We start from the raw sequence: 21,769 nt of genomic DNA, 5'->3' as shown, positions 1-21,769 counted from the left end.
GTGGTTTTGCTGGAATTCATTATGATTCGTCGAGCATCGTTGCAATGTCCATAAATCCAGCCTCTCGGGCGCAGTCTGTCGCCGTCAAGCCGCGCAAGTTGCGCAGCCCAACCAGCGTACCGGTTGCAGGGTGTCCAAAACGCAGCCACTGCACAACATCCGCGCGACCGCCCTGTGCCGCGCTGTGCAAAACTGTGTTGCCATTATTGGAACGCAGGGCCCGCAGCTCTATGATTGGCACCGATGGTGATGCCTGCAGAAGCGTCCTGAGAACATTCGTGTGGCCGTGCCACGCCGCAATGTGCAAAATGGTGCGCCCAGAGTAGTCCCGCACATTATCAAAACCGCGGGACAATAGCGGATCATCTTCCCGAAGTTTTTGGAACACCGCCGTGTTCCCTTCTGCAGCCGCGGCAAGAAGATCGTCAGGCCACTGATACAATGCCGGTGAGTGATGAGCGGTGCTCAGTGTCGCCGACAGGGCCGACGCGCGTCCACGAGAGGATGAACGCACACCGTTTGCAGATGAAGAGCGGCGGTTCTCCCGCATGGGACTCACTGCTGTAAGGCGGGACCCGCGATCCGCTAGAGGTAATGCCTTCACTAATGCCCTTTTCGTAACCGCATTGTTACTTTTCTTCGTGGTTGCTGTCGCAGCACCTCCAGTCTGATCCTTCGCAGAAGCCATAATGGTCACCTTTTTGAGGGGCTTTTCATTGTCTCTTCCTGGACTAGTCGTTGTAGCCGTGGTATGGGTCGCGGCCGTGAGCGCAACCCCCGCCCCTGTAACGGAGGTTGACGGCTGTGGTAATGATAGCGGTTGTTTTCCTGGTGGTGGTGGTGGTGGCAATGGTGTCACTAACTGTTGCTGCTGATTCTGTCCAGAATCTTGCTGTTGCGGTCGCTGACGACTACTAGTGGCACTCGAGGAAGAGGCAAAAGTAGTATCGGGCGTCGTACTGCTATTCACTGAAGAGGATATTGCCGCCGAATTGGGTCGGATATTTGACTGTGATGAGGGAAGTGGCATCGGCCGCAATGCGAATTCCCCTGCCATGACGCCACCTGTATTCGCCACCTGCTGTACATCGACAGCATCACCTAACGCCGAGATGCCGTGCATGGATGGCTGCATAGCATGTAATGATTGCCCTGTGGGAGCAGCCGGATCACTGGAAGCAGTGGGGTATGTACTGCCTGAAAAAAAGGGCGCCGCAGGTGACTCCACACCCTGTGCAACAGTAAAAGACGGGTTGGTAGGCAAGTTTTGTGGCGGCACCACCGGCGGTGTTGACGACGAGGCCATCACAACAGGGTTTTGTCGTGTCACAGGTTCACTGGCATTCTGCGGAGTGGGTGGGGGAACCGCAACCGCCCCAAGCAGCCCACTCGTCGAAGAAAAAAAGTGTGGCTGCTGCACGGATGTTGGTTGTGGTGGCGAAAGCATGGAGGGAAGCTGCGGCATTTGTGTGGATGCAGGCTGCATGGGTTGTGGTGGCTGTGAAAGTTGCGGAGCTCCAAGAGGTTCACTAGGGGCAGGCAGCGCCGTCACTTTTGGTGGCGGCGGCGGTGCTGGCGGCGGTTGCTCCACCGCTGCGTACGCCGAAGTGAATTTCATGACCCCGCTGTCGTCACGCAAAAACTCTGGAAGATCATCGTTGGCCACACTTTTTTTCGTCTGCGCCGCCACCTCGCTCGGTGTCATGATGACAACCTCGTACGATACATCCAAGGAGCCGCACCCGTCACGAGCCTTTTGCGAGAGCGAAACATTCCCGCCGTGCCCGAGTTGCAGCGTGCGACGTGTCATGGGAGACGCCGAAAAGAGCGTCAACGTTGCGCTGCCGAGAAGCTCCTCCGCCTCTGTGTACGTTGCCTTATTGTATACCCTCAGAGTCAGAATGGTCGGCAGGGGGCAGGCAATGAAGGTGAGAGTGGCGTCAAAGGACGGGTTCGTCGTCCCCCTGACAACAGCCGTTGTCTGTGACTGCTGGCCAATCGTTGCCGTCACGCATGGATTTGAGCTGCCATCCGGGTTGAGAGCAACAAGAGAATCTGCACGATGTACTTTGACGGTAATGCGCCCCTGTTGAATGCCGCTCTCAAGAGACATGAATGAGAAAAAAAAAAAAAAAAATCTCTTTGACTTGAAAACTCCCTTCTTCTTCTCCTCTTTTTTCTTGCGTGTATGATCGTGCGAGTTGCCTTCACACGATACGATTTCCTCACGCAAAGTGTGTATTTATTCCTCCACCCTCCACCGGAAATACACACACAAATACGCAAACCCCCACCTTCTCTCTCTTTCCCCCCTTTGTGTAAAATAAAATAAAAACCAAAAAACAGTTCGCCGTGGATGACAGGGCGGCAATCAAAAATAAAAAGAAGAGGAGGAGAAAAAAAAAAAAGATGCAGCCGATCGCTCAGGCCCAATCACCACCACCACCACATATATATATACATATATATACGCCCATGTATGCATGAATAGAGAGGAAAGAATATAACACCACAAAAACAGAAAAAAAGGAAAAAAAGGAAAAAAAAAAAATGGGCAGAACACACACGATAACATCTCACACACAAAACCAACAACAACAAAAAAAAAAAAAATGAGAGAAAAAGGGGGTACTGAGAAAAACAGAAAATATGAATGGAGCAAGAAAGCAACCACCTATACACATGTATAAATATACGTATTTATATAAAAACCTCTACACGTGTGTGTTCATATACATATGTCCAAATACCTAAGAAGGAGATGGACATACTTGAATGAGAAAAGACAACCTAGAAAACGAAAGCATCGATGGAGTCACCATTCACTGACAATGTTGGTGGAAAATTTATTTTGACTCACTCCTCCCAATTTTTGTTGTTGTTGTTCCTGTTGCTGCTTTGTTTGTTTGTTTGTGTGTGTGTGTGTGTGTGTGTGTGTGTTGAGTACTCATTCTCACTATTCTTGGCACTCCGCCTCAGGCTGATGCGACGCCGATGGTGTGGTGTCCCTCTCCTCCGCCAGCAGCCGCAATTCCGTGAGGAGAGTCTCCGCATTCACCAGAATGTGCCGAAGAGTGGACTCCTCGTGTGCAGAAAAATCCCCAGCAGCAGCAGGACCCACCGAGACCGCGGCGCTGGTAGAAGCGGTGGCGGTCGAGACGGATGGCATGGCTCCTTCGCCCCCGCCCTCACACGTCTCACTGTCTCGCGAGAAGTACAACCGCCGCAGCCCCGCCTCCGCGAGAAACTTGGCTCTAGACAAATCACACATGGCGCTGTGGTTTGTATGCATTTTTAGTCGCAGCACGCCACGGCGCATCCACAGCTGGGGATTTCGTGGTGCCAGCAAAATGGCGGCGGAAAATGCCTCCATGGCCAACGTCCATGCAGACTCGTGGCGCAGTTTTGTGTAGAGCCGACCCAAGTCACGGAACGTGGCCATCAAAGCCACAAGACGTTTTTCCATCAGCGCAACCGACACGCCTCTGGCAAGCATGCGGCGTTCGTTCACGTGAAACGTCAAAAGAAGAACCACAAGTTCCAGTTTCTGAATAGCCTTCACGATGCCACGCTCCTCGAAGGGTTCACTGATGTGCCCAAAGGGCCTGGGATGAACCGTCATGGGCTCAACCATGGCGCATGCGGGGATGGCAAGGTCCTCCCCATCAATATTACTCCCATTTTCATTACGCCTGCTGATCCTCTTGAAATGATACTTCTTCTCCTTGTCAGTTTTTGATTGCCGCTGCGACTCTGTCAGTCGCTGTTTTCCCAACTTGCGCAGTGCGTTTGCCTCCTGTTCCAGTTTTTGCACCACCCGAAGTGAGTTCGCAGGGTCAACAAAGAAGAACGAGGCCACGTCATGCACATTCGCAAAGCTTTCAAGGGAAATACGGCAATGAAGCTCATGTGGAGGAAAATTCTTGGAATCAAACTCTCCTCTCAGCCCATCACTCAGCAGCGTCTGCGCGCTGCTGGCGGAATTCGGTGACTGGATTGACATGTCCAGTGGGGTGCCCTGTTCCTCCGGTCGCTCCCTCTGCACGATGTTGTTGACGTGCATATCTTCCATGACGCGAGACTGTAGAAAGGCAGATGTCCGCAGATCATTTGCCAATGAACATTGAAAAGCGCCATCATCCTCACAGTTATGTCGCATTTTTACAATTTCCTCCTCTCCGCCACGCATCGTCTGAAGCAATACATCCAGCCAAAGCGGCAGGGACATGCTCCCCAGCTCCACGCCAGCGAGACTCCTGGGCCTGAGCATACTACCTGTCAGCGGACTCCTCCGCGTGACACTACACGACAGGGTCGCGCCATCGCGAGGAACGGAAAAGAAAGCCAGGCGCAAAAATTTTAACGCCTCCTCGTCCGTCGGAACGTTTTCGCCCCTTCCCCTTCCCCTTCCTCCTTCCACTTCTTCTTCTTCTTCTTCGTTGTCACGTCCGTCCTTGCTGCTACTATTATTCTGAGCAGTAGCGCCCGTTCCGCCGAGACTCCGCCGCATCAACTGCTCTGCCCCCGCAAGGCCGCTCTGCGAATGGGGCGCCATCGCATCCAACAAAAACGCCACGGAAGCGCCGGGATGACCCACCACGTGACAATTCAAAAACGCAGACGCGTTGGATACAAAAAGTGCACGAAGAGCACATTTATATGTCACTGCGTCTAAAAACGTCGCGTTCGAGGAGTTGGTAAAAAAAAGCGAGGAGCTGAAAAAGAGAAGTGGAAGCATACAGCCGTGCACATCCTCTGACGTCGGTTTCATCCAATCCAGCTGCGACGGCGGCGTAGAAGATGAGCCATTCAAAATGTACTTCTGTGCAATTGGCAACCAAAGGGGCTCACGTGGCAAATGATTCAACAGCTTAATGCGGATATAAACACATCGCATGGGGAAAGCCGCCGGGTTATGGGAAAAGTGTGTACCGTATGCGTTTTGTGCATCGTCGTAGATGGATGTTGGATTTATGATGATGAACGCAAACTCCTCACCGGGCCGCATCGCACGCACCGCCACCTCAACGCCGCCAAGCAACACTGAACCGCCAGGCCGCAGGCACTCGGCATCACCTCCTAGAGGCACAGACACACGACGCGGTGGGAACAGTTTGCCGATTGTCCCGCAGCACTCCACTCGGAAAGGAGCTGAATGACGGTTCTCACGCAAACTTGTGGACATCCGTTTTGCCGCTTCAAGAAGCCACTGCGCGGATTCTGCCGAGTGCGTCATGTGAAAAGGGAGCTCTCGGACCAACTCCTCTTCCGTGTACCTGCTTGGAGTCTTTGAGATGGTCTCAGCGGCGGCCGAAGGCAGAAGAGCGGGCGCCAATGAATATTCAAAAACCACCCACGACGCCCGAGAATAGGGATACCGGGAGCCCCACCACATCGAATTCTCTTCGTTTGCCTTTGCTGGCAAAAAAAAGGTTGAGGTGCTGTTGGTGGTAGTCGTAGCAGAAGAAGAAGAAGAGCTGTCATTATTCAATGGATACAGCACCTCCATCAGATGTCTGGCGGTGCCATCGATCATAAACACCGTGGGCCGCAGATAAATACCACGCAGGGGAGCCTGCGCAATTGTCTCACGAATACCGCCGCCGCCGCTCCTGCCAAATCTGTTGATTTTTCTTCCGGCGTTCTCCATCCCACCCGGGGATAAACCGGAGAAAAGGCCATCGTGCGGCCGCAGCAAGTTGGACCTCTCAGAACTTGTTTGAGAAGGGGGCTGCATGCCTGGCACTCGGCAATAAAGGCTCTCCCACGCTTCTTCCCGTAACCGGCGCGAAGAAGTGGAACCGGAATCGCGTCTTCGCTTCGTCTTTTCAACGTCTTGAAGCGGATGATATTATTGCAAGCGCAACAAGACCGTAGTCAGTGAATATATATAGTCTGCCTAAAAAAAAAAGGCAAGGCGAATAACAAATACCCCTTCTCTCTACCTCTCTCTCTTTTTTTTTTTTTTTTTTTTCTAAAGCAGTGATTTCTTTTTTCGCATGTGTGCATACATACAAACGTATATATACGTACAAAAATCGGGGGAGAGAGAGAGAGAGAGAGTAGGAACAGGAGGGTAGAAAAAAAAAAAAAAAAGGGATGGTTTGCAGTTGGAAAACTGCAACAGGTCAACAAAACCGCAAAACATAAGAAAAGAAGTGATGCCGAAAGGTTGCAAAAGACGCCGGCAAACAATTCACACGGACAATTACAACAACAATGGCAGCCAACAAAACAATTAAAAGAAAAGGAACAAAAAAAAGAAAGAAAAGAAGCGGAAGTCTTACAAATTACAAAAAGAAAAAAAGGAAAAAGCCATGTTTTTATTGGCTTCTGATGCACACGTGCGCACGTCCCGCCGCAACGAAGATACACCACCTCCCACTCCCGCCCAGCTCACACATGTAATGTTCCCTTTGCATCCTCACTTCATAATCCTCTCGCGCCCTTTTTTGCCGTTATTTCCAAGTTCTTGCTTCTTTGGTGGCTGCTGTTTCTTTCCGTTTTCCTTCTCTTCTGCCGTCACCTTCGTTCCAAATATCTCCCTCCCCATATTTCTGCACGCCTCCCACTTTCTCACTCTCCCTGGCCCTAAGTAACTCACAAACGGCTCTTCGTCCTGCTGCGCCACGCCACACAAATCGTCACACCGACGCGTCAGTTCTGTTGACGGTTATGAAGCCGCAATTCGTGATGGCGGTCAATTCGAGTACTTTGGTGCATTCTCGTCATTTGCCCGTTTGCCCCTCCACTGCTGCTGCTGCTGCCTCTCGTGGTATCGAGGCCGCCGTGAATGGTGCTGTTGTTGCTGTTGTCTTCCCTGCTGCTGACGGGGTGAGTGGTTGCCAAATGTCTCCTTCTTTTGTCCGGGCAAAGAAGAAACGGACCGTTTGCCGCCACGCTCCTCCTCCCACCTGCGGGGCTCATCCTTTTTTCTCTCGGCACGCTCGCGCCTCAAATCCTTCGTGAAGACAGTGACGACTGTGGCCTCATCCGAGAACCGCTGCTCCCTTGAGGTGTCAATTGCAGCCTTCTCCACCTCCCTTCTTTCTTCAACGGCTACGGATGACATCATCCCCGATGGCGACGATGGGGGAGGCTCCTGTCTGCTATCCTCTGGTTTGCTCGCAGCCGCAGAGAGAATGTCCACAGCGCTTGTAAAGAGAACGTGTCGGCTGCCAAGCTTCATTCCCACCGCCACCTCCAACTCTGTCAGTACAGGATCGAAGTCCTCTCGGAGTGCCAGAATGTCACCACTCTGCACCACGCGGAGTGCAGGAGAGGACGTGGACGATGAGAACAGCGTCCCCACGGCTGATTTTGAGGCGCCGGCTTTGCCTTGGTATGGTGTCACTCCCTCTCCCTTCGCAGCGGCGGCGGCAGTTTGGATACGTGGGGCTGTTGCCACTTGCTGAGTCGCGTTGCGGCGGCGGATCGCCGCCATGCGTTCCTCGCTCTTCTCGATTGCTGCCAACGCCTCCGGAAAGTTATTCAGCACGGCTGACATGGCCACATCACGTATTGCCGGTTTGGGCATAAGCAAATGCTGCGCCACCGCACCACTGCTAGTGCTTTGACTCCCAGGAATACTGCCATTACTACCCCCATGGCTGATCACCGTGGGAGAATCATCTCGTCGTTTGCTGGACGAAAAGGAGGATGACAACTCGTCGGGAGAAAAGTAAACGTTGGCGAGAACGCTGTTCGCCTCCGCCACGGGTACATTTAATGCATGAAGAATGTGCTTAAAGGCCTGTCGTCGACGATACGCGGGTGGGATGGAGAGAAGATGCCGTATCGCAATGCCTGGTTCTCCGCGGAAGCTCCACATGGCTGCAATGGCATTTAACGCGTTCGCGATGCCAACAATGTGATACGGCATAAAGAGTCGGTGTGTCTGAAAGAAGTCGGTAAGTTTTAAAAGATAGGCGTCCTGCCAATCCCGATCTAATTGTTCTGACATCATACTCATGCGATAAGCTGCCACGTAGTCTCGACCAAAGCTCACCTCGGCGTGGAACACACTGCATGTCGCAAGAGTGTGGCCGTGTTGATAGCAGTGCCTGCAAAGTTCATCGTGGAGGGTGCGACTCAAATTTGTCGCCAAGCGATTTGTGTACGTCTGACGTGCGGGTGGATGGTCAATGTCCGGCACGAGGCCCTCCGCCTCGTATATGGCCAACAATTGCGCCCTACGCTCCTCAACTGCCTCCTCTTGCAAACCTGCCGCACGCCAAAGATCAGTGTACACACGTGCTGGCGGCACAACCTCTGTGGGAATTCGACGCAACACCCGGACACCTGCAGCCAATTGTCCAGTTGCAAAACACCGTCGTATGAGGCGGAGAAGCGCCCGCACGAGGGAGGGATGCGCCCGCAGCATATCCCCAGTGAGATTGCCAAGGTTGTACATGTGGTACACGTAGGCAGCCGCAGCGCGGATACCGTCAGAGGTGCAGCGAATACCGCCCACCTGTGTTGCCACATATTCGAGTTTCGCCGCGTTTGTCGGCTGCGCTGCCAGCTCGGGGCATTCCAAATACGCATGGCCAGGGTCAAAACATAACAAGCAGTGTCTCTGCAACGGGACCGCCGCCGCAGAAGCAGCTTCACTGGAAAGGCCTAACACAGTCGCATCATCAATCGATGCCGCGACCGACGATGGGGATGAAGACACTGTGCCGCTGTTCAACAGGGTACGGATACCGTCCTCGGAGAAGCGCTGCATACGCAGCATCGCATATGTGGTATGGCGGGAGATAAACGCCCCAGGGGCCCTCGCGTACAGTCGGCAAGCCCCCTTCTCGTGTCCAACCGCCGCGAGTTTCGCAATGGTTTTATTTATGGCGTAAACAATAAGGTCATCCGCGTCAATACGTCGTTTTGGTTTCCGTACAGTCGCCGCCGTGGTGGCTTCCACCGAGGCAACATCTGGGGTGTCACCATCTTCAATTTCTTCTCCCTGGACGTCCTCTTGAAACGAGTCCACCCGCTGCAAAAGAAATCGGTAGAACGCGTGCAGTCTTTCGGGGCCGGCAGACGTCCATCCATCCACCTGCGCACGCAGCCGTTTTACCCGCTGATTCTCGCGCAGAGGGTCATACAAGATGGCCTCAGATGCCTTCACGTTCACCATCGAACCGTGTGCATCAACTTCATTCAGCCACTGTACAAGGCGCGGGCATTCAAATGACGCGTGTTGCTCGTCGAGGCACATGCAGCATGTGAGTGCCACCTGCACAAAGTTTGGGTGACTCTCGTCCTCTATCCCAACTGCACTCCGCTTACGCAACAGCCCTCGTGCCTCTTCCGCGGGGACATTAAAATAATGTGCCATGACAAGATATGCTTGATCGTCCCGCAGGTGCAGCGGAATGTGACAAAGTAAAAACGCTGCACGTCGGTATTGATGATAATGACTGAGCAAAATGGATAGTCGGTTCACTTCCTCGCTATGGACCTCCGCAAAAAGCTCCCTGTAAGGGGACTTTACAAAGGTGGTGTAGGCATCCACCACAAGACGGCTGTTTTCCGCGCCGCGTTGCAACGCCGCCTCCACCACAAGTCGTAGATGTTGCAGCATCGCATGCTGCTTCTCCTCCGGTGACATGTTAATGGATGCACGTGTTGTTGAAGAAAAGTCACGTGTGATGATGGGGCATGTCTTCCATGCGTGTGAACCAAAGCACACCTTGCATGTGGTGGGGGTAAAGATGGTCTGGAAAAACTTTTTCTCGTCGTGAATCAATTCCTGCGCGGAAATCTCCGCATACTCCGCCTCAGTACAACCAAAAAGTTTCGCAACGGCCCATAGCGTGTCATTCTTGCTGCGTGAACGTGGTGAAACAAATCTCACATACAAATACCCTGCCAGCACCCGCTCGTGTAGCCAACATAGCCGTCGTATCAACTGATCGATTCTTTCATGATCGTGAGGGGTGGCCCTTAGCATGAAGGCACGGCGATACACCATAAGCATGTACGCTGCAACAACAGCATCCACAGGACGCGCCTCAGCATTCGCCACACGAGCTCTTATCTCTTGCATAACATCGCCTGATTCAGCGTAGGCAAAATGACGCCATGGTGCTAATGGGCCTGTTTCAGCCCCACACGCTGTGCACTGCACACGCGAGCCCCACTCGGAGTTGTGTTCCTGACACCATACACAAGTCCATGGGCCATCGGTCCGCACATGCACGAGCAACTTGTTTTGCTGCCCACGCTGCCACCCCTGTTGCTGCCGTTGCAGCATTGTGTGGGATGTATCCGATGAGAGCAGCGATGGCGGTGCCGCCAGGAGTCGTGCTGACGTTAACACACCACGCTGCGCCAATGCATAGCGCCGGGCCGCCTCCTGCAACTGCAAGCGTCTAGACGATTCCTCCATGGCCGCATGAACGTCAAAGGGAAGCATCGAAATACCCGCGCCCTCAATGTTTTCGCCGTGCCCACCCTCCTCAAGTTGGAAGAGAGGCATGTTTTGATTCACTGGTACGCCGGGTATTAAGGGCACTGTCTCGCCCAGGATCTCGCGTTTAAACACGCTGCTGGCGTCTAATGGCTGTCGAGTAGGCAACGATGATGATGCCTCGCCCATCTCATGTGGCGGCAGAGAGTTACCTTTTCCGTCATCGTCCTTTTTTGACCAGCGATAAATGCGCTCATGCAAGTTTCGCCTGCCTTTTGCGCGCAGAGCCTTTCGTTTCTCGCGGAGACGTGTGACGTGTTCATTTGACAGCTGAAAACTTGGCAACGCGTTTGGGTCCTTCGACGGTACAACCGTCAGACACAACGGACAGGAGCGCTCAACGTAAACATCCTGCTCTGGCAATATGGAGCTACACATGGGGCACACCAAGTCCTCCATGACGCGCATAAAATCAGCACGAAAGCCCTCCGAGAAGGCATAGACGTTGTCCAGCACGGCGTTATAAAACTGCTTTAGCTCCTCGTGCAGACCCAATCGAATCAGCACCCGCGAGGCTGGAATCAGGTGGTGGTGCAACTGTGGAAGCAGATGGACACCCACATCCACCAGCAACCAGCGAAAGACTTTCTTCGTCACCTCACGGGCCTCCTCGGTGTGATGCGAGACGTCAAGACGGTGCAGCAGCCAAAGCGACATGTCAAGGCCATCGACAATATGACGAGATGACGCAGCACGGGCAACGTTGAGTGACATCCATGGGTTGGCGCCACGGCAGAGGGCGTCAATGACATATTTCGAGAGTTCACCCGCCTCCTCAGGCATAACAGTGAACCACGCCGGGGACTCGCGATTCAGCGTCTGGAAGAATCTCCAGACAACACCCCAGTGAATCATCGGCAACCCACCCGAGGGGGTGATATGCGACTGACCAAAAGCTGCCGTGATGTCACCGCCACCAGCCACCACATCTCGAGCCTCACGTGCAATTTTAAAAAATAGCAAGAACGGTGATGGGTGAATCTGCTCGTGTCTCTTCACAGCTTCAGCCGCCTTCCCCCCAACGAGCGCGGCGGATGCCGACAACGGGTGGCTACCGGCAACTAAAACCATGCTTGCATTCGCCGCTGAAAGTGAAGATTTCCCGGTGGAGCCATCAGCAGCCGTGGCATTAACCAGGCCTGCCTGTTTCTGCAGCACATGACACGTGGAAAGATAACGGCGGAGAATGTGCAGGGCGATCAATGGGGAAGCTTGCCCGTAAAAAGACACATTCGCTCGCAGCATGAGGCGTGCAGCTAGGCGTGCATCCAGACCGTAAACAACGCCCTCTGCGGTATTATCCCCACTGTTGAGGTGCAAAGTGCCCAGTCCCCATGCCCGTTCATCACGCAGAGCCACGTAATGCTGCTCCGCGTACCCCACTTCTCCCATACTCAAACGACACCATTCTATTCGTCCCGCGTCTAGCGCAAGACGTTTCAGTGAAGCTAATCGAACCTCAAACGCTGATAGCGTCACCGTATCACCGTCGTTCATGGTGTTTCTACTATCTCGGTTATTATTATAACCCTTATCTGCCTCCCCACCGTGTTTTGTGGAAGCCTTTGACGCTGCAACTGGCTCCTCTCTCATCAATTCCGTGGGAATACGCTGGCCCGTTCCCACGATGCGGCCTGCGCTGGGAGTATTCTTCGGTGCAAGTGTCAAGAGCCGCCAAAGGAGGGGTGAGTGTGGTATTTTTCCCTCCGCTGCCGCCTCCATCACAGCCGCCCACAGCCCCGGGGTGATCCATGCGTCCGGCATGTCCTGCAGAACTTCAATGGCGTCACTAAACAAGTTTTCAAAGAGCAGTGCCTGACAAAGAAGCACCCGCACAGCAGGATTGTCGTATAACTGTGGACATCGCCACCGCAGCAAATGACTAACTGTCTGTAATGTAAAAGACGCGGTGCCTGATGAAAACGTTAGACGCGTCTGATTAAACACCGCTTCCAGTGCATGCACAGTAAGGCGTTGACACGGTGTCCGATGCCGCATGACAGTAAGCAACGTCTCAACAGGAGACGGAGCATCGGGATGAAAAATCAACGCCTCAAGGTCAACAGAACCACGCTCAATATACCGCTGCAAGACCCATGAGTATGGCTCATACCGACGCCGACGACGAGCAGTTGGTGAAGTAACAGCACGATCTGTTGTTGCATCCGCTAAATATGCCCCCGGTGCAAAGAAACGATGACGCTGCATAAACAACATGGCTGCATGGTGGCCAGTTTCCTGCCTTGGGGCCGAAGGTAGGCTCTTTGGTTTGCCTTTACCCAATGCAGCGGCAGATGAAGATGTCGATGCATGAGCAAAACGTGAAGAAGATCGCATGAGAGAAATACAAAAATGCACAAACAACTCTCGTGACTCCAAAGGCTCCCTCTTTTTATCTGCTAATCCCCTATATTTCTCCTCCTTCTTCTCTTCCTCTCTATTTATTCCCGTCTACCTATGTGATTAATGTCCCTCCCTAAGCCCCTCACACACCCTTCCCCTCCCTCCGCCCGCCGTGCCTTCTTTGTTGTTGTTGTTGTTGTTTCTGCTCCTGCTACCCCTAAAGAACACACCCCACAAGGGCCCCAAGAGCAAAAGGAAAAAAAAAAAAAAAAAAAAAGAACTCTTCCTTTGTTTATGCCACCAACACGGAAATTGGGTTGATGAATACTGAAAAATGGTTAGCAAACAAGACGTTTGCCGTCACGACCTCCCCTTTTCTTATCGCCACCACAGCCACCAGTTCTTTTATTCCTCGTAGGTGAGGATTTGCTTGCCCCCTTCCCTTCAATACACTATGCACTCTCTGTGTGAATGGTTAAAAAATATTTATTATACCAAAATAAATCGCGTTGGAAGGCCTCCTTACCCTCTTCTTCTTGCCGTGTGTCTGTGTATGTATGTGTGCTTTCTGTATGTATGCCGTGGCCCTGAAAACAAAAAGAAAGGAAAAGAAAACAAAAAAAAAAGGTGGTGATTGATGTCAATCAGCAACTAAAAAAGAAATGTACATGTTTTCTTCCTCCTAATCCTTTTTGTTGTTGTTGTTTTTTTCCTTTAAGAAGAAGAGATTAAATTCTCCTTCCCACAAATTGCTTTCTTGAAATGACACTTCAGTCGGTGCACAATGAGCAGACATCATCACACTACAACGAGAGAGAGGGAGAGAAAAAAGAAAAAAGACGCGTGAATCAAAGCGACGTCCGCAATGGTTTAGAGTTCAAGTGCACATAGCGCTCCACAATGCCCACCAGCTCATACGTCTTTGTTGGCATCTCGTTGGTATCGACAGAGGCAGACGCAGCGTCCAACGTCATTTCCTCCGGATGCTCCGCCAGCCACTCCTGCAGCAAACAACACCGCGCTGACGGCAATGAGGGTGAAGAAGAAAGCGGAGACTTCTGTGCGCCGTGCTGCGGCTGCTGACATGGCTGCGACTTCCGTTGCCTGAGCACGAGAAGTGGCTCTCCAAACTGGCCACGGCTCCCTTCCACAAGCAACGTTCCGATGCGCAATGAACAGCGCTTCTTGTTACGTGGGTCATCATCAATGTGGCCAAGCGGCACCTCCACCACCGTCTCTTGACCTAACGCACCATCAGACACTTCTGCCTGCGCCAATGACTCCTCCGCATCACGTGGCTGCCTTACACCCGAGAAAAATCCCTGCTTCTGCTGCTTCTCAGAGGCCTCCCTAACCAATTTGGGAGGAATACTAACTTTGCCTTGCAGCTCCAGCAGCAGCATCTCCTGCAATACGCCCTCCGTCGGTGCTACCACACGAATCATGGCCCGCTGCTGCCCTCATCACCGCGCATGTGCATTTATGTATGCGCAAATGAGTGGATTTTAAAGAAAAAGAGAAAAAGAACACAAGCCGTAAGAAAAAGGAGGCGGAGAACACGTCACCGGCAAAAAGAAAGGGAAAAAACAAAAAAAAAACACAAACACCCACCCACCCACGCACGCACGCACACAAAGAAAAAAGAGCAAGACTACTCTCAGGTCTCTCATCAAAGTTTCCCCTTTTCCGCCGCCGTTCGCCTCCGCACACAGAAGGCCGTTCCCCCCACACAATTCCATTCCCTTTTCCTTTTCTTCTTTTTTCCTCTTCTTCTCCCTGTTGTTGTTGTTTCCCCGCAATCGCAGTCGCTGCTCTTTCCTCACCGGTCCTTCACCCAAGGATGCGGCAGTTCACGGTCGGGAAAGTGCTCATGCCAGATGCGCCGCATCATGTTGTCGCGACCAATAATTTCGCCATGAAGTGTCCCCAACTTGTACTTCCAGCGGTATGCCATGAGCAATTCATTGTCCCTCTTTTTCTCATCCACGCACTGGGTGTATCGGTCCCGCTCCTTCTGGCACTTCCACGTCGTCCACATCTTGTCCTGCAGGCAGCGCGCCATCGTCTTCTCTACCTCCGCACACCGCCGCTCCGCCTCATTTGCCACCGCGTCCTTCAGCTCCTTCACCACCATGGGCGGAAACCGCAGCGCCTGAATATGGTCAATGGTTTCAAAGTCCTCCTCGTACACATCCTCAATCACGTTCTTTTTCTTGTCCCGCTTCTGACGCACCGCCTCGGAGGACAGGCGGGCGTAACGTCGGCGCTTCTCGTCAAGCACCTGCTGCTGACGTCGCAGCTCCTCGGCAATATCTTCATCCGCGTCGGGGATGTGCGCCACGGCGGCCGCCTCGCTGCTGGCGCGGGCCCCCATCTACACCCGACACGATGACCGCCCCCTCCCACTGTGAAAAGTGAAGCGGGAATAAATGAAAGACACAACACAAAAAGGTGGAAAAAAAGAAGAAAAGAAGAGAGAGAGAGAAAGAAAGGGAAGATGACAATGAGAAAGACGCGCAAAGCAAAACCGCCCAAACAACAACAAAAAAAAAAAAAAAAGAAAGAAGCACTCAAAAAATCCCTCCACAGCATTCATGCGCATAAAATGCAGGCGTGTGCACGCACGCACACAGAAAGAGCAGAAGCACAAGTAAAATGACGGCGAGAAAAAAAAAAAACGGTTTTATGCGGCACCTAAAAAAAAAAAAAAAATGACAATTGCTTCCGGCTCCCCTCATTTATTTGCTCCTTCGCACACCGGAATGCTGCAGTTCACGGCAAAAATTCCCCGCATCCGCCCCCTTCCCTCTCCCCTTTTTCCCCACACAAAGAAAGCCGTAATAAGGACGGTGACATACTGGCCGCGTTGGCTGCATGTTTGGACAAACATAAGTAATAAAAATAAAAAATACAAATAAAACAACTAAGAATGAGAGACCCCTCTTTCCTTCGTAAAAATTTAAAAAATAAAAAAAAATACTTCGGAAAAACAGCAACGCGATTCTTCTCATACGTGCAATCCACAGTCTCCCAGCCTGCTTAGCCAGCTCTCCACCAAGGCTCACTGGGCCCAACCCCTACTACTACTACTATTACTAGCACCACCATTTAGTACTGTCATTTATATTAAATGTTATCGTAAACACAGTTCCATTTCTCATTCTCATTGAGCAAACACAAATCACATGTATTAAAAACAGAAACGCATGCACGTACCCAAAGAAAATAGGAGATAAAAAGAAAACAAGTAGCATATTGGTGGTTTGACAAGAAAAAATAAATATAAGGTTGGGGAAACATAAAAAAATAAAAATAAAAAAAGCACAAATATTTATTTATCTATATGTTTACACCCATACAATTTTTTACTCTCAGGCAGTACATCCATTCAAAACCACATCAATGCTCGGGGCATGCGCAGTGCGTGAATTTGCACGTGTTTCCTCCATTAATTCTTTTCCGTGTTTTATGGAAAAAGAGGAAATTTTCTGTTTAACCTAAAGCATTTCTTCAGGTGTGCTCATTGAATTATCACATAAATAAATTTGATTGGAAAAGGCTTTCGCTAAATGTTTTTTCCCCCTTTTTTTTTCGTTTGGTTTCCGTTTGCGTTTATTCTTTGTTTTGTTTTCACACTCACCTTTATTATTATTATTATTATTTTGCTTCTAATCCCCCCAATGTGATGGCTGTTAGGCTACAAAGGGGCGCTTGGCGGCGTCAAATTCATGCTGTCCCCCCGTGTCTTTACCGAATTGATCCCCGATCACCGAATCACCTATCCTGTTGGCAGAGCTGTCATTGCCATATGTTTCCCTATCGACATCCTCGCTGCTGATGTTGCAGCCGGCGGAGGCGATGGAAAGAATGGGAGGAGGGGACAGTACGGAAAAATATTCTGGGTGCTGCTCAACCACGCCATCTGGCAGGGCCGTTCTTGCCTTCATGTCGTTAACTTCTGCAAGTGACATTCGTGCCCTCCCATTACTGCCCTCCTCAGCCTCGCTAGCCTCGTTGAGCCCGGGCTGCTCAAGATCCACCGCACCTTCCCCCAAAGAAACGGAATTCTTTGTCCCGTTTGAAACGCGGGAGGCGGCAAATGCGTCTGCGTGAAGCGTCTCCAACGTATTCACCGCTTGCAGTGGGCTGCCACTTTTCCCCACCGCCTCTGGAGCCACGCTATCCTCCACTCCCCCCGTGTTTGGAGAGGCACCTGCGTCCTCCCCACGTGGCTCCCTTATCACCGGATCCACGCATTGACAGGATAGACCCTCTTGCCGCTCTTTCAGCGTGTCGTCGTCTTCCCCGTGGCCGCTTTGGTCCACCAATTCCTTCTCCTCGTCCTCCCCCCTTTCCTGCTTCTGTACACTACCCCTACGCGATCCTTCGTGACTCCCAGTACTGGCCCTTCCATCCGTCGTCAGGGAAGATAAAGAAATCGCCGTCGATTTGGCGCGTATATCAGCCAACTTTGCCCAAGGCGATTGATGGCAGAATTCAACGCACGAAGCACCCCTCGCATACTTCATCGCTCCCGCTGCATGCCCAGTGCTCAAACGCCCTTTTCGCGGTCTTGTTGTCAGGGCAGTTCCGGTAAATTCCGCCGGCCGCCTGCCAGCAGAGCTTTGCGCGGCTGACGATGGGCCAGAACTCTGAAGGGGTAGAAAATTCTTCTTCCAGCGGAACGAAGCATATGATACGGCATGCGTGGAGCCGCGCGAGCCTTTAGAGGATGGATACAACGGGAGATCCGGCAAAGAGGACCGTGCCGCCACAATAGGCGGAAGCTTTTTCTGCTGCAATTGCGGAAAACGTGGCATGGGTGATACATTTTCTGGCGACAGTGGCAATGACTGAGCACAAGCCTCTTTCTGTCCCTGGAGGGTGCTTTGACCAAAACCGCATATCGGCTGAGCCATAGGGGCTTGTAGACTTTTATCATCCCTCGTGAAAAGCATGCTTGGTATCGAAATGCAAGAATAGCACAAAAGGCTCTCATTCCTGCTTTCCATGCGCGAAAAGTCGCGCATCTCCGGCGTCCCTGCCCTCGCCGATGAAGCCGCCATGCTCGAGAACCGTTCAAAAGTCACGTTGTTTTGTGCTTGCGGCAACATGTGCGAAGGATCCGCCCCAACGCCCCGTGAAAATGGGGCACTCCTGTGCCAGCCCACCACTTTTGGATCTCTTAAAAAGGGAGTCGGCAAAGGAACACTGCGGCAGGACATAAAGGCCGCCTCAGACGCATCTTCATTGCGCGTCGCAGGCCGAGGTGGCAATGAAAGTCGCCATGAGCGTTCACTCGGCAACCTCGCTAGGGGTTGAGTGCCACTTATCATTGAAGAGGCAGCCCTATGAAAACTACGGCACGACATAAACAAATCGCTCATTTCAATCGGTTCAGCCATCGTGTCCATGCTATACAGTCCCGCGTATGGGCCAGCACTGTTGTCTCCCTGCCCTGGGGATTGGTTAAAGCTCAACGGCGAGCCTTGTACCGTAACGAATTCAAATTCGCCAGTCGCAGTATCTTCAGCATCCCTCAAACTTTCACGCTCTTCATCTGGCGTGCCGTTATTTGACGGCTCGCCCACTTCCCGTGGCGTGAATGCGAATGGGAGCGTAAAAAATTTCAAATCATCAGAATCATCTTCGCCGTTGGGGTTATCGCTTTTGTTGCTTCCGCCGTGTGCCCCTTCCTTCTGTGCTGGCTCGCCTGTGCTCTCTGCCCTGCAAGACGTCAGTTGTACCCCGTCCAACGGTGCGCTGTCGCTGGGTTTCACGTTCAGTTTTGGCCTCCCATCCTCCTTAACTTCTCCATGGAGCTGCTCCCGTACATGTGCCTCCTCCGGCTGCCTCCTCTTTTTTGAATTGGAGGAGCAGCAGTTACCCATTTGTCTCCTCAATCCTCTCCTACTATACGGCTTCTTTGCTGTTCTTGGCTTTTTTTTTTTTTTTTTGTTTCTGCCGGCCTTATCTTTCTGCTGATTAGCTGCTTTTTATGTCTCCAAACAAAATGAAAATTTCCTTTTCTTTTTATTATTTTTATTTATTATTTTATTCTCGCCCCCCGGCTTCGATCAATTTTATACGCGCCTCCCTCTCGCTTTCGTTCGTAATGTGCGCCTTATGTGTAGGAGAAAATGATATCCGCTCCAATTGGCTCTATTGTGCCTGTCGCCGCGTACCTTTTGAGTGTTTTCGGTTTCCCCGATGCTTTTCAGACACATGCATTCATGTAAACAGAAAAGGGGGGGAAAAAAAAAGAAAGAAAAGAAAAAAAAAAAAAAAAAGAAGGACAAAACAAACAGCAGCATTGTTGAGTAAAAACATATCATCACACGTGTATGTAAGCGTACATAATGGAACCACCTCGAATTTACACGAGGATGAAATAAAACAACAAAAAAAAGGTTGGATGATAACTTAAGCCTTAGCACCAACAACAAAAAAAAAAAAAAAAGAAAAAAAATTGCATACATGAGTATATATATATATATATATATATATATATACAAGGATACATGCAAGGATGTAAATTGGATCAAGTACAAATGGCAGAAAAAAGCCGTAACAAAAAGAAAAATTTCATCTGTGCCTCCCTTCCATGAGTAAATAATGTCTTCTCAGGCTGACACGGCGTCACATCAAAGTCATGCAACCCCAACTGGGAACATAACCATGTTATTTATTTGTGCCCATTATCAGTGTTTTATGCATGTTCCACCCACAGACTACATTGCATAAGACTCTTCTTGCACTCTCTGCTGCCCTCTTCCCCATCACCACCACCACCACTCAGCAAAGACACCACAAAGACAAATACGCCCACGAAGACACTCATGTGCACACCACACAAGGAGGAAAAGCAAAATGCAATAAGAATGTTCTAACACAAATTCAATTAAGGCAGAAAAATAAAGCAAGCACACGGTCAACGCGCGCAAGACACAGAAGCATATATATATATAGAGAGAGAGAGAAAGAGAAAAAGAGAAAAAACAAAGCAAAACAAATTTAAAAAACGGAAATAGGAAAAAAGAAAGAAAGAGTTGCGCACTTCTCTCTCTAAACCCTCTACATAAATATGCATATATGTATATGTATGGGGAGTGACCCGAGGCGTAAGTCACCCAAAATGGCGTCAAGTGAGCTGGACGTATATATACAATTGTTTTTACACATACAGAAGTAAAAGCAAATAAGCCCTTCGTTCTTCCTTCCTTTTCTCCCACCGTAACCTTTGGCTGGGGTAGCACCATTTGCACATGGCACGGCAATTTATAGCCCTGGCAGAAAAGTGAAAAGAAGAAAAAAAAGGCCTCCAAACAAAGCAAAAATTACGGTGCTTATGTTCTCGCTGTTTTTGCTTGTTTTTCCATGAACTTGTTTTTCTCTTTCCCCCCTTTGGTTGCACCACCTTCCCATCGTTGTCGTTGACTTTTGCTGCTCTTCAGGCTAATTCCTGCCTCTCAATATACATGTACACTCCCACCAGTACTCACTTTCCTCCTCCACTCCCTCTATTCATAGTGATTCGCCTCCAGTCCTGACACGTACACTTGCGACGCCCGTAAACTACGCTCCTTCAGGAGACGATGGATCTGCTCGAGGACCTCCCATCCTGCGCTGTTGAATGTCCATGGATGTTCCCCATTCGGCACGGTTGGCCCATACATCACCGCTCGGCGCCTCTCCTCCCCGTCACCACTCCCTGATTCATCTGGCAAATCATAAAGCCCTCTTCGAAGCACACCATTTGTTCCCACGATGGGCGTCGGCCGTGCCTTGGATGCAATCGTTGCCTCGGTTGGCCTTTCCTCTCTGGCTGCGCGAATGGGCGGAGCCATCGGTGGCAGCACCACCGCGCCCACGGGTTCCACAATCTCTGTTTTATGCAAGGCTTTTCCTTTTCCCACCCATGATGTTGGCGTCGATGATCGTGTAGTGGATGTTTTCGTTGTCATCGACGAAGTAGTAACAGGTGTCGAAACCGCTGCCCCCCTTCCACGTGAATTCCGCAACGGTGACTCATCGTCCAAAGCGTGTGGGTACATCCTTCGTTTCCGACGCCCATTTTCCTGTGCATGTTGGTCAAACGTTAAGGATCTCTGTATGGATAGAGGGAGTTCGCCAGCGGCTTCTGGACTGGCGTCCACACGTCGTTGGGTTCCCGCTGTAGGGCGTGAGGAATGCGGTTCCAGCTCCAACGGCGAGGTGGTAATAACTGACGCCAACATATCACTGCTAGAAGAGACGGCGTAATTATCCACGCCATCTGCCCCTGCCCTGTTCGGGTGCGGTGGATGTATGACTCGTGTCTCACGAATCTCAATGGCTTGAAGGCCCCGTGCCAGTGAGGAGGCCAAAGACGTTTTCATCCCAGAAGCCTCCACAGCATGCAGAGGCCGTGCCCGCAACGCCGTTTCAGGGGTCTCGGAAAGAATTCCCGTTCCGGAAGGCTCCACAGTAACGTCCTTGCCTCGTTCCACACCTTCCTTCTTCTTTTTCTTCTTGCCCTTGGACTCCTTCTTAGAAGGAGAGCCGGGTTTCCTAGTCCTCTCAGGCACATCGGTTGCGCTTCTACTACCGCAAGAGGCTGAATTCCCTTCACGCTCTAAAATTCTCTCGTGAGGGTCCACTTTATCCTCCCGTTCTTTCTGATTCTTGGAATTGGAGCAGCCCATTCCCCTCGTGTGTGCGTGTGTGTATGTGTATGTGTATGTGTGAGTACCTGCACTGCCCTCCTCCCCGCACACCCACACACGGCTGGATTTATTTCCCAGTTATATGCCTGTGGTTTCCTTGAGCGCAGCCTGTTGAGTGGCCAAAACAGCCAGACGGAAAAAGAGAAAAACAAATTAAAAATCCTCTACGCCCTACTTTTCCTTAACAGAAACATCAGAAAGGGAGAAACAAAGTAGTAAAAAAACACCATTTATTATTTAGTTCTCGTGT

The 21,769-nt window shown here is 51.2% G+C and overlaps 7 protein-coding genes across 7 annotated transcripts, besides 27 other annotated features; all 7 read right to left on the bottom strand.

The window, feature by feature from the left end:
• Positions 1-70: part of a sequence feature (areas merged during assembly that could not be assigned to a particular haplotype. This can correspond to areas where the two haplotypes were merged or to regions with more than two copies in the genome that were merged during assembly.) that runs on past the window's edge.
• On the bottom strand, positions 20-2,113 carry Tc00.1047053506825.90 (hypothetical protein, conserved; the record flags this gene model as incomplete). Its single annotated transcript, XM_814658.1, has 1 exon — positions 20-2,113. One exon carries the CDS (start codon positions 2,111-2,113, stop codon positions 20-22), a length of 2,094 nt encoding a protein of 697 aa, XP_819751.1.
• Positions 71-1,499: a sequence feature (heterozygous, Esmeraldo-like haplotype).
• Positions 797-855: a microsatellite.
• Positions 1,500-2,897: a sequence feature (haploid, Esmeraldo-like haplotype).
• Positions 2,514-2,551: a sequence feature (A-rich).
• Positions 2,898-3,202: a sequence feature (areas merged during assembly that could not be assigned to a particular haplotype. This can correspond to areas where the two haplotypes were merged or to regions with more than two copies in the genome that were merged during assembly.).
• Positions 2,900-2,940: a microsatellite.
• On the bottom strand, positions 2,957-5,737 carry Tc00.1047053506825.100 (hypothetical protein, conserved; the record flags this gene model as incomplete). Its single annotated transcript, XM_814659.1, has 1 exon — positions 2,957-5,737. The coding sequence occupies one exon, from the start codon at positions 5,735-5,737 to the stop codon at positions 2,957-2,959; it is 2,781 nt and encodes a 926-aa protein (XP_819752.1).
• Positions 3,203-19,400: a sequence feature (heterozygous, Esmeraldo-like haplotype).
• Positions 4,395-4,438: a sequence feature (CT-rich).
• Positions 5,955-5,974: a microsatellite.
• Positions 6,229-6,314: a sequence feature (A-rich).
• On the bottom strand, positions 6,701-12,808 carry Tc00.1047053506825.120 (hypothetical protein, conserved; the record flags this gene model as incomplete). The annotated part of the gene is made up of 1 exon (XM_814660.1): positions 6,701-12,808. The coding sequence occupies one exon, from the start codon at positions 12,806-12,808 to the stop codon at positions 6,701-6,703; it is 6,108 nt and encodes a 2,035-aa protein (XP_819753.1).
• Positions 6,752-6,829: a microsatellite.
• Positions 12,996-13,015: a microsatellite.
• Positions 13,065-13,094: a microsatellite.
• Positions 13,411-13,439: a microsatellite.
• Tc00.1047053506825.130 (hypothetical protein, conserved) lies at positions 13,663-14,259 on the bottom strand (the record flags this gene model as incomplete). Its single annotated transcript, XM_814661.1, has 1 exon — positions 13,663-14,259. One exon carries the CDS (start codon positions 14,257-14,259, stop codon positions 13,663-13,665), a length of 597 nt encoding a protein of 198 aa, XP_819754.1.
• On the bottom strand, positions 14,634-15,188 carry Tc00.1047053506825.140 (hypothetical protein, conserved; the record flags this gene model as incomplete). The annotated part of the gene is made up of 1 exon (XM_814662.1): positions 14,634-15,188. The coding sequence occupies one exon, from the start codon at positions 15,186-15,188 to the stop codon at positions 14,634-14,636; it is 555 nt and encodes a 184-aa protein (XP_819755.1).
• Positions 15,269-15,306: a microsatellite.
• Positions 15,767-15,793: a sequence feature (AT_rich).
• Positions 16,113-16,135: a sequence feature (AT_rich).
• Positions 16,457-16,476: a microsatellite.
• Tc00.1047053506825.150 (hypothetical protein, conserved) lies at positions 16,507-18,705 on the bottom strand (the record flags this gene model as incomplete). The annotated part of the gene is made up of 1 exon (XM_814663.1): positions 16,507-18,705. The coding sequence occupies one exon, from the start codon at positions 18,703-18,705 to the stop codon at positions 16,507-16,509; it is 2,199 nt and encodes a 732-aa protein (XP_819756.1).
• Positions 18,845-18,873: a sequence feature (AT_rich).
• Positions 19,069-19,107: a microsatellite.
• Positions 19,259-19,283: a microsatellite.
• Positions 19,297-19,326: a microsatellite.
• Positions 19,401-20,396: a sequence feature (areas merged during assembly that could not be assigned to a particular haplotype. This can correspond to areas where the two haplotypes were merged or to regions with more than two copies in the genome that were merged during assembly.).
• Positions 19,782-19,808: a microsatellite.
• Tc00.1047053506825.160 (hypothetical protein, conserved) lies at positions 20,335-21,498 on the bottom strand (the record flags this gene model as incomplete). Its single annotated transcript, XM_814664.1, has 1 exon — positions 20,335-21,498. One exon carries the CDS (start codon positions 21,496-21,498, stop codon positions 20,335-20,337), a length of 1,164 nt encoding a protein of 387 aa, XP_819757.1.
• Positions 20,397-21,769: part of a sequence feature (heterozygous, Esmeraldo-like haplotype) that runs on past the window's edge.
• Positions 21,506-21,543: a microsatellite.

This window comes from Trypanosoma cruzi, genomic scaffold (genome assembly GCF_000209065.1).
Source record: "Trypanosoma cruzi strain CL Brener 1047053517157 genomic scaffold, whole genome shotgun sequence".
Classification (NCBI taxonomy): Eukaryota; Euglenozoa; class Kinetoplastea; order Trypanosomatida; family Trypanosomatidae; genus Trypanosoma; species Trypanosoma cruzi.
This window is presented reverse-complemented; position numbering and strand designations above follow the sequence as displayed.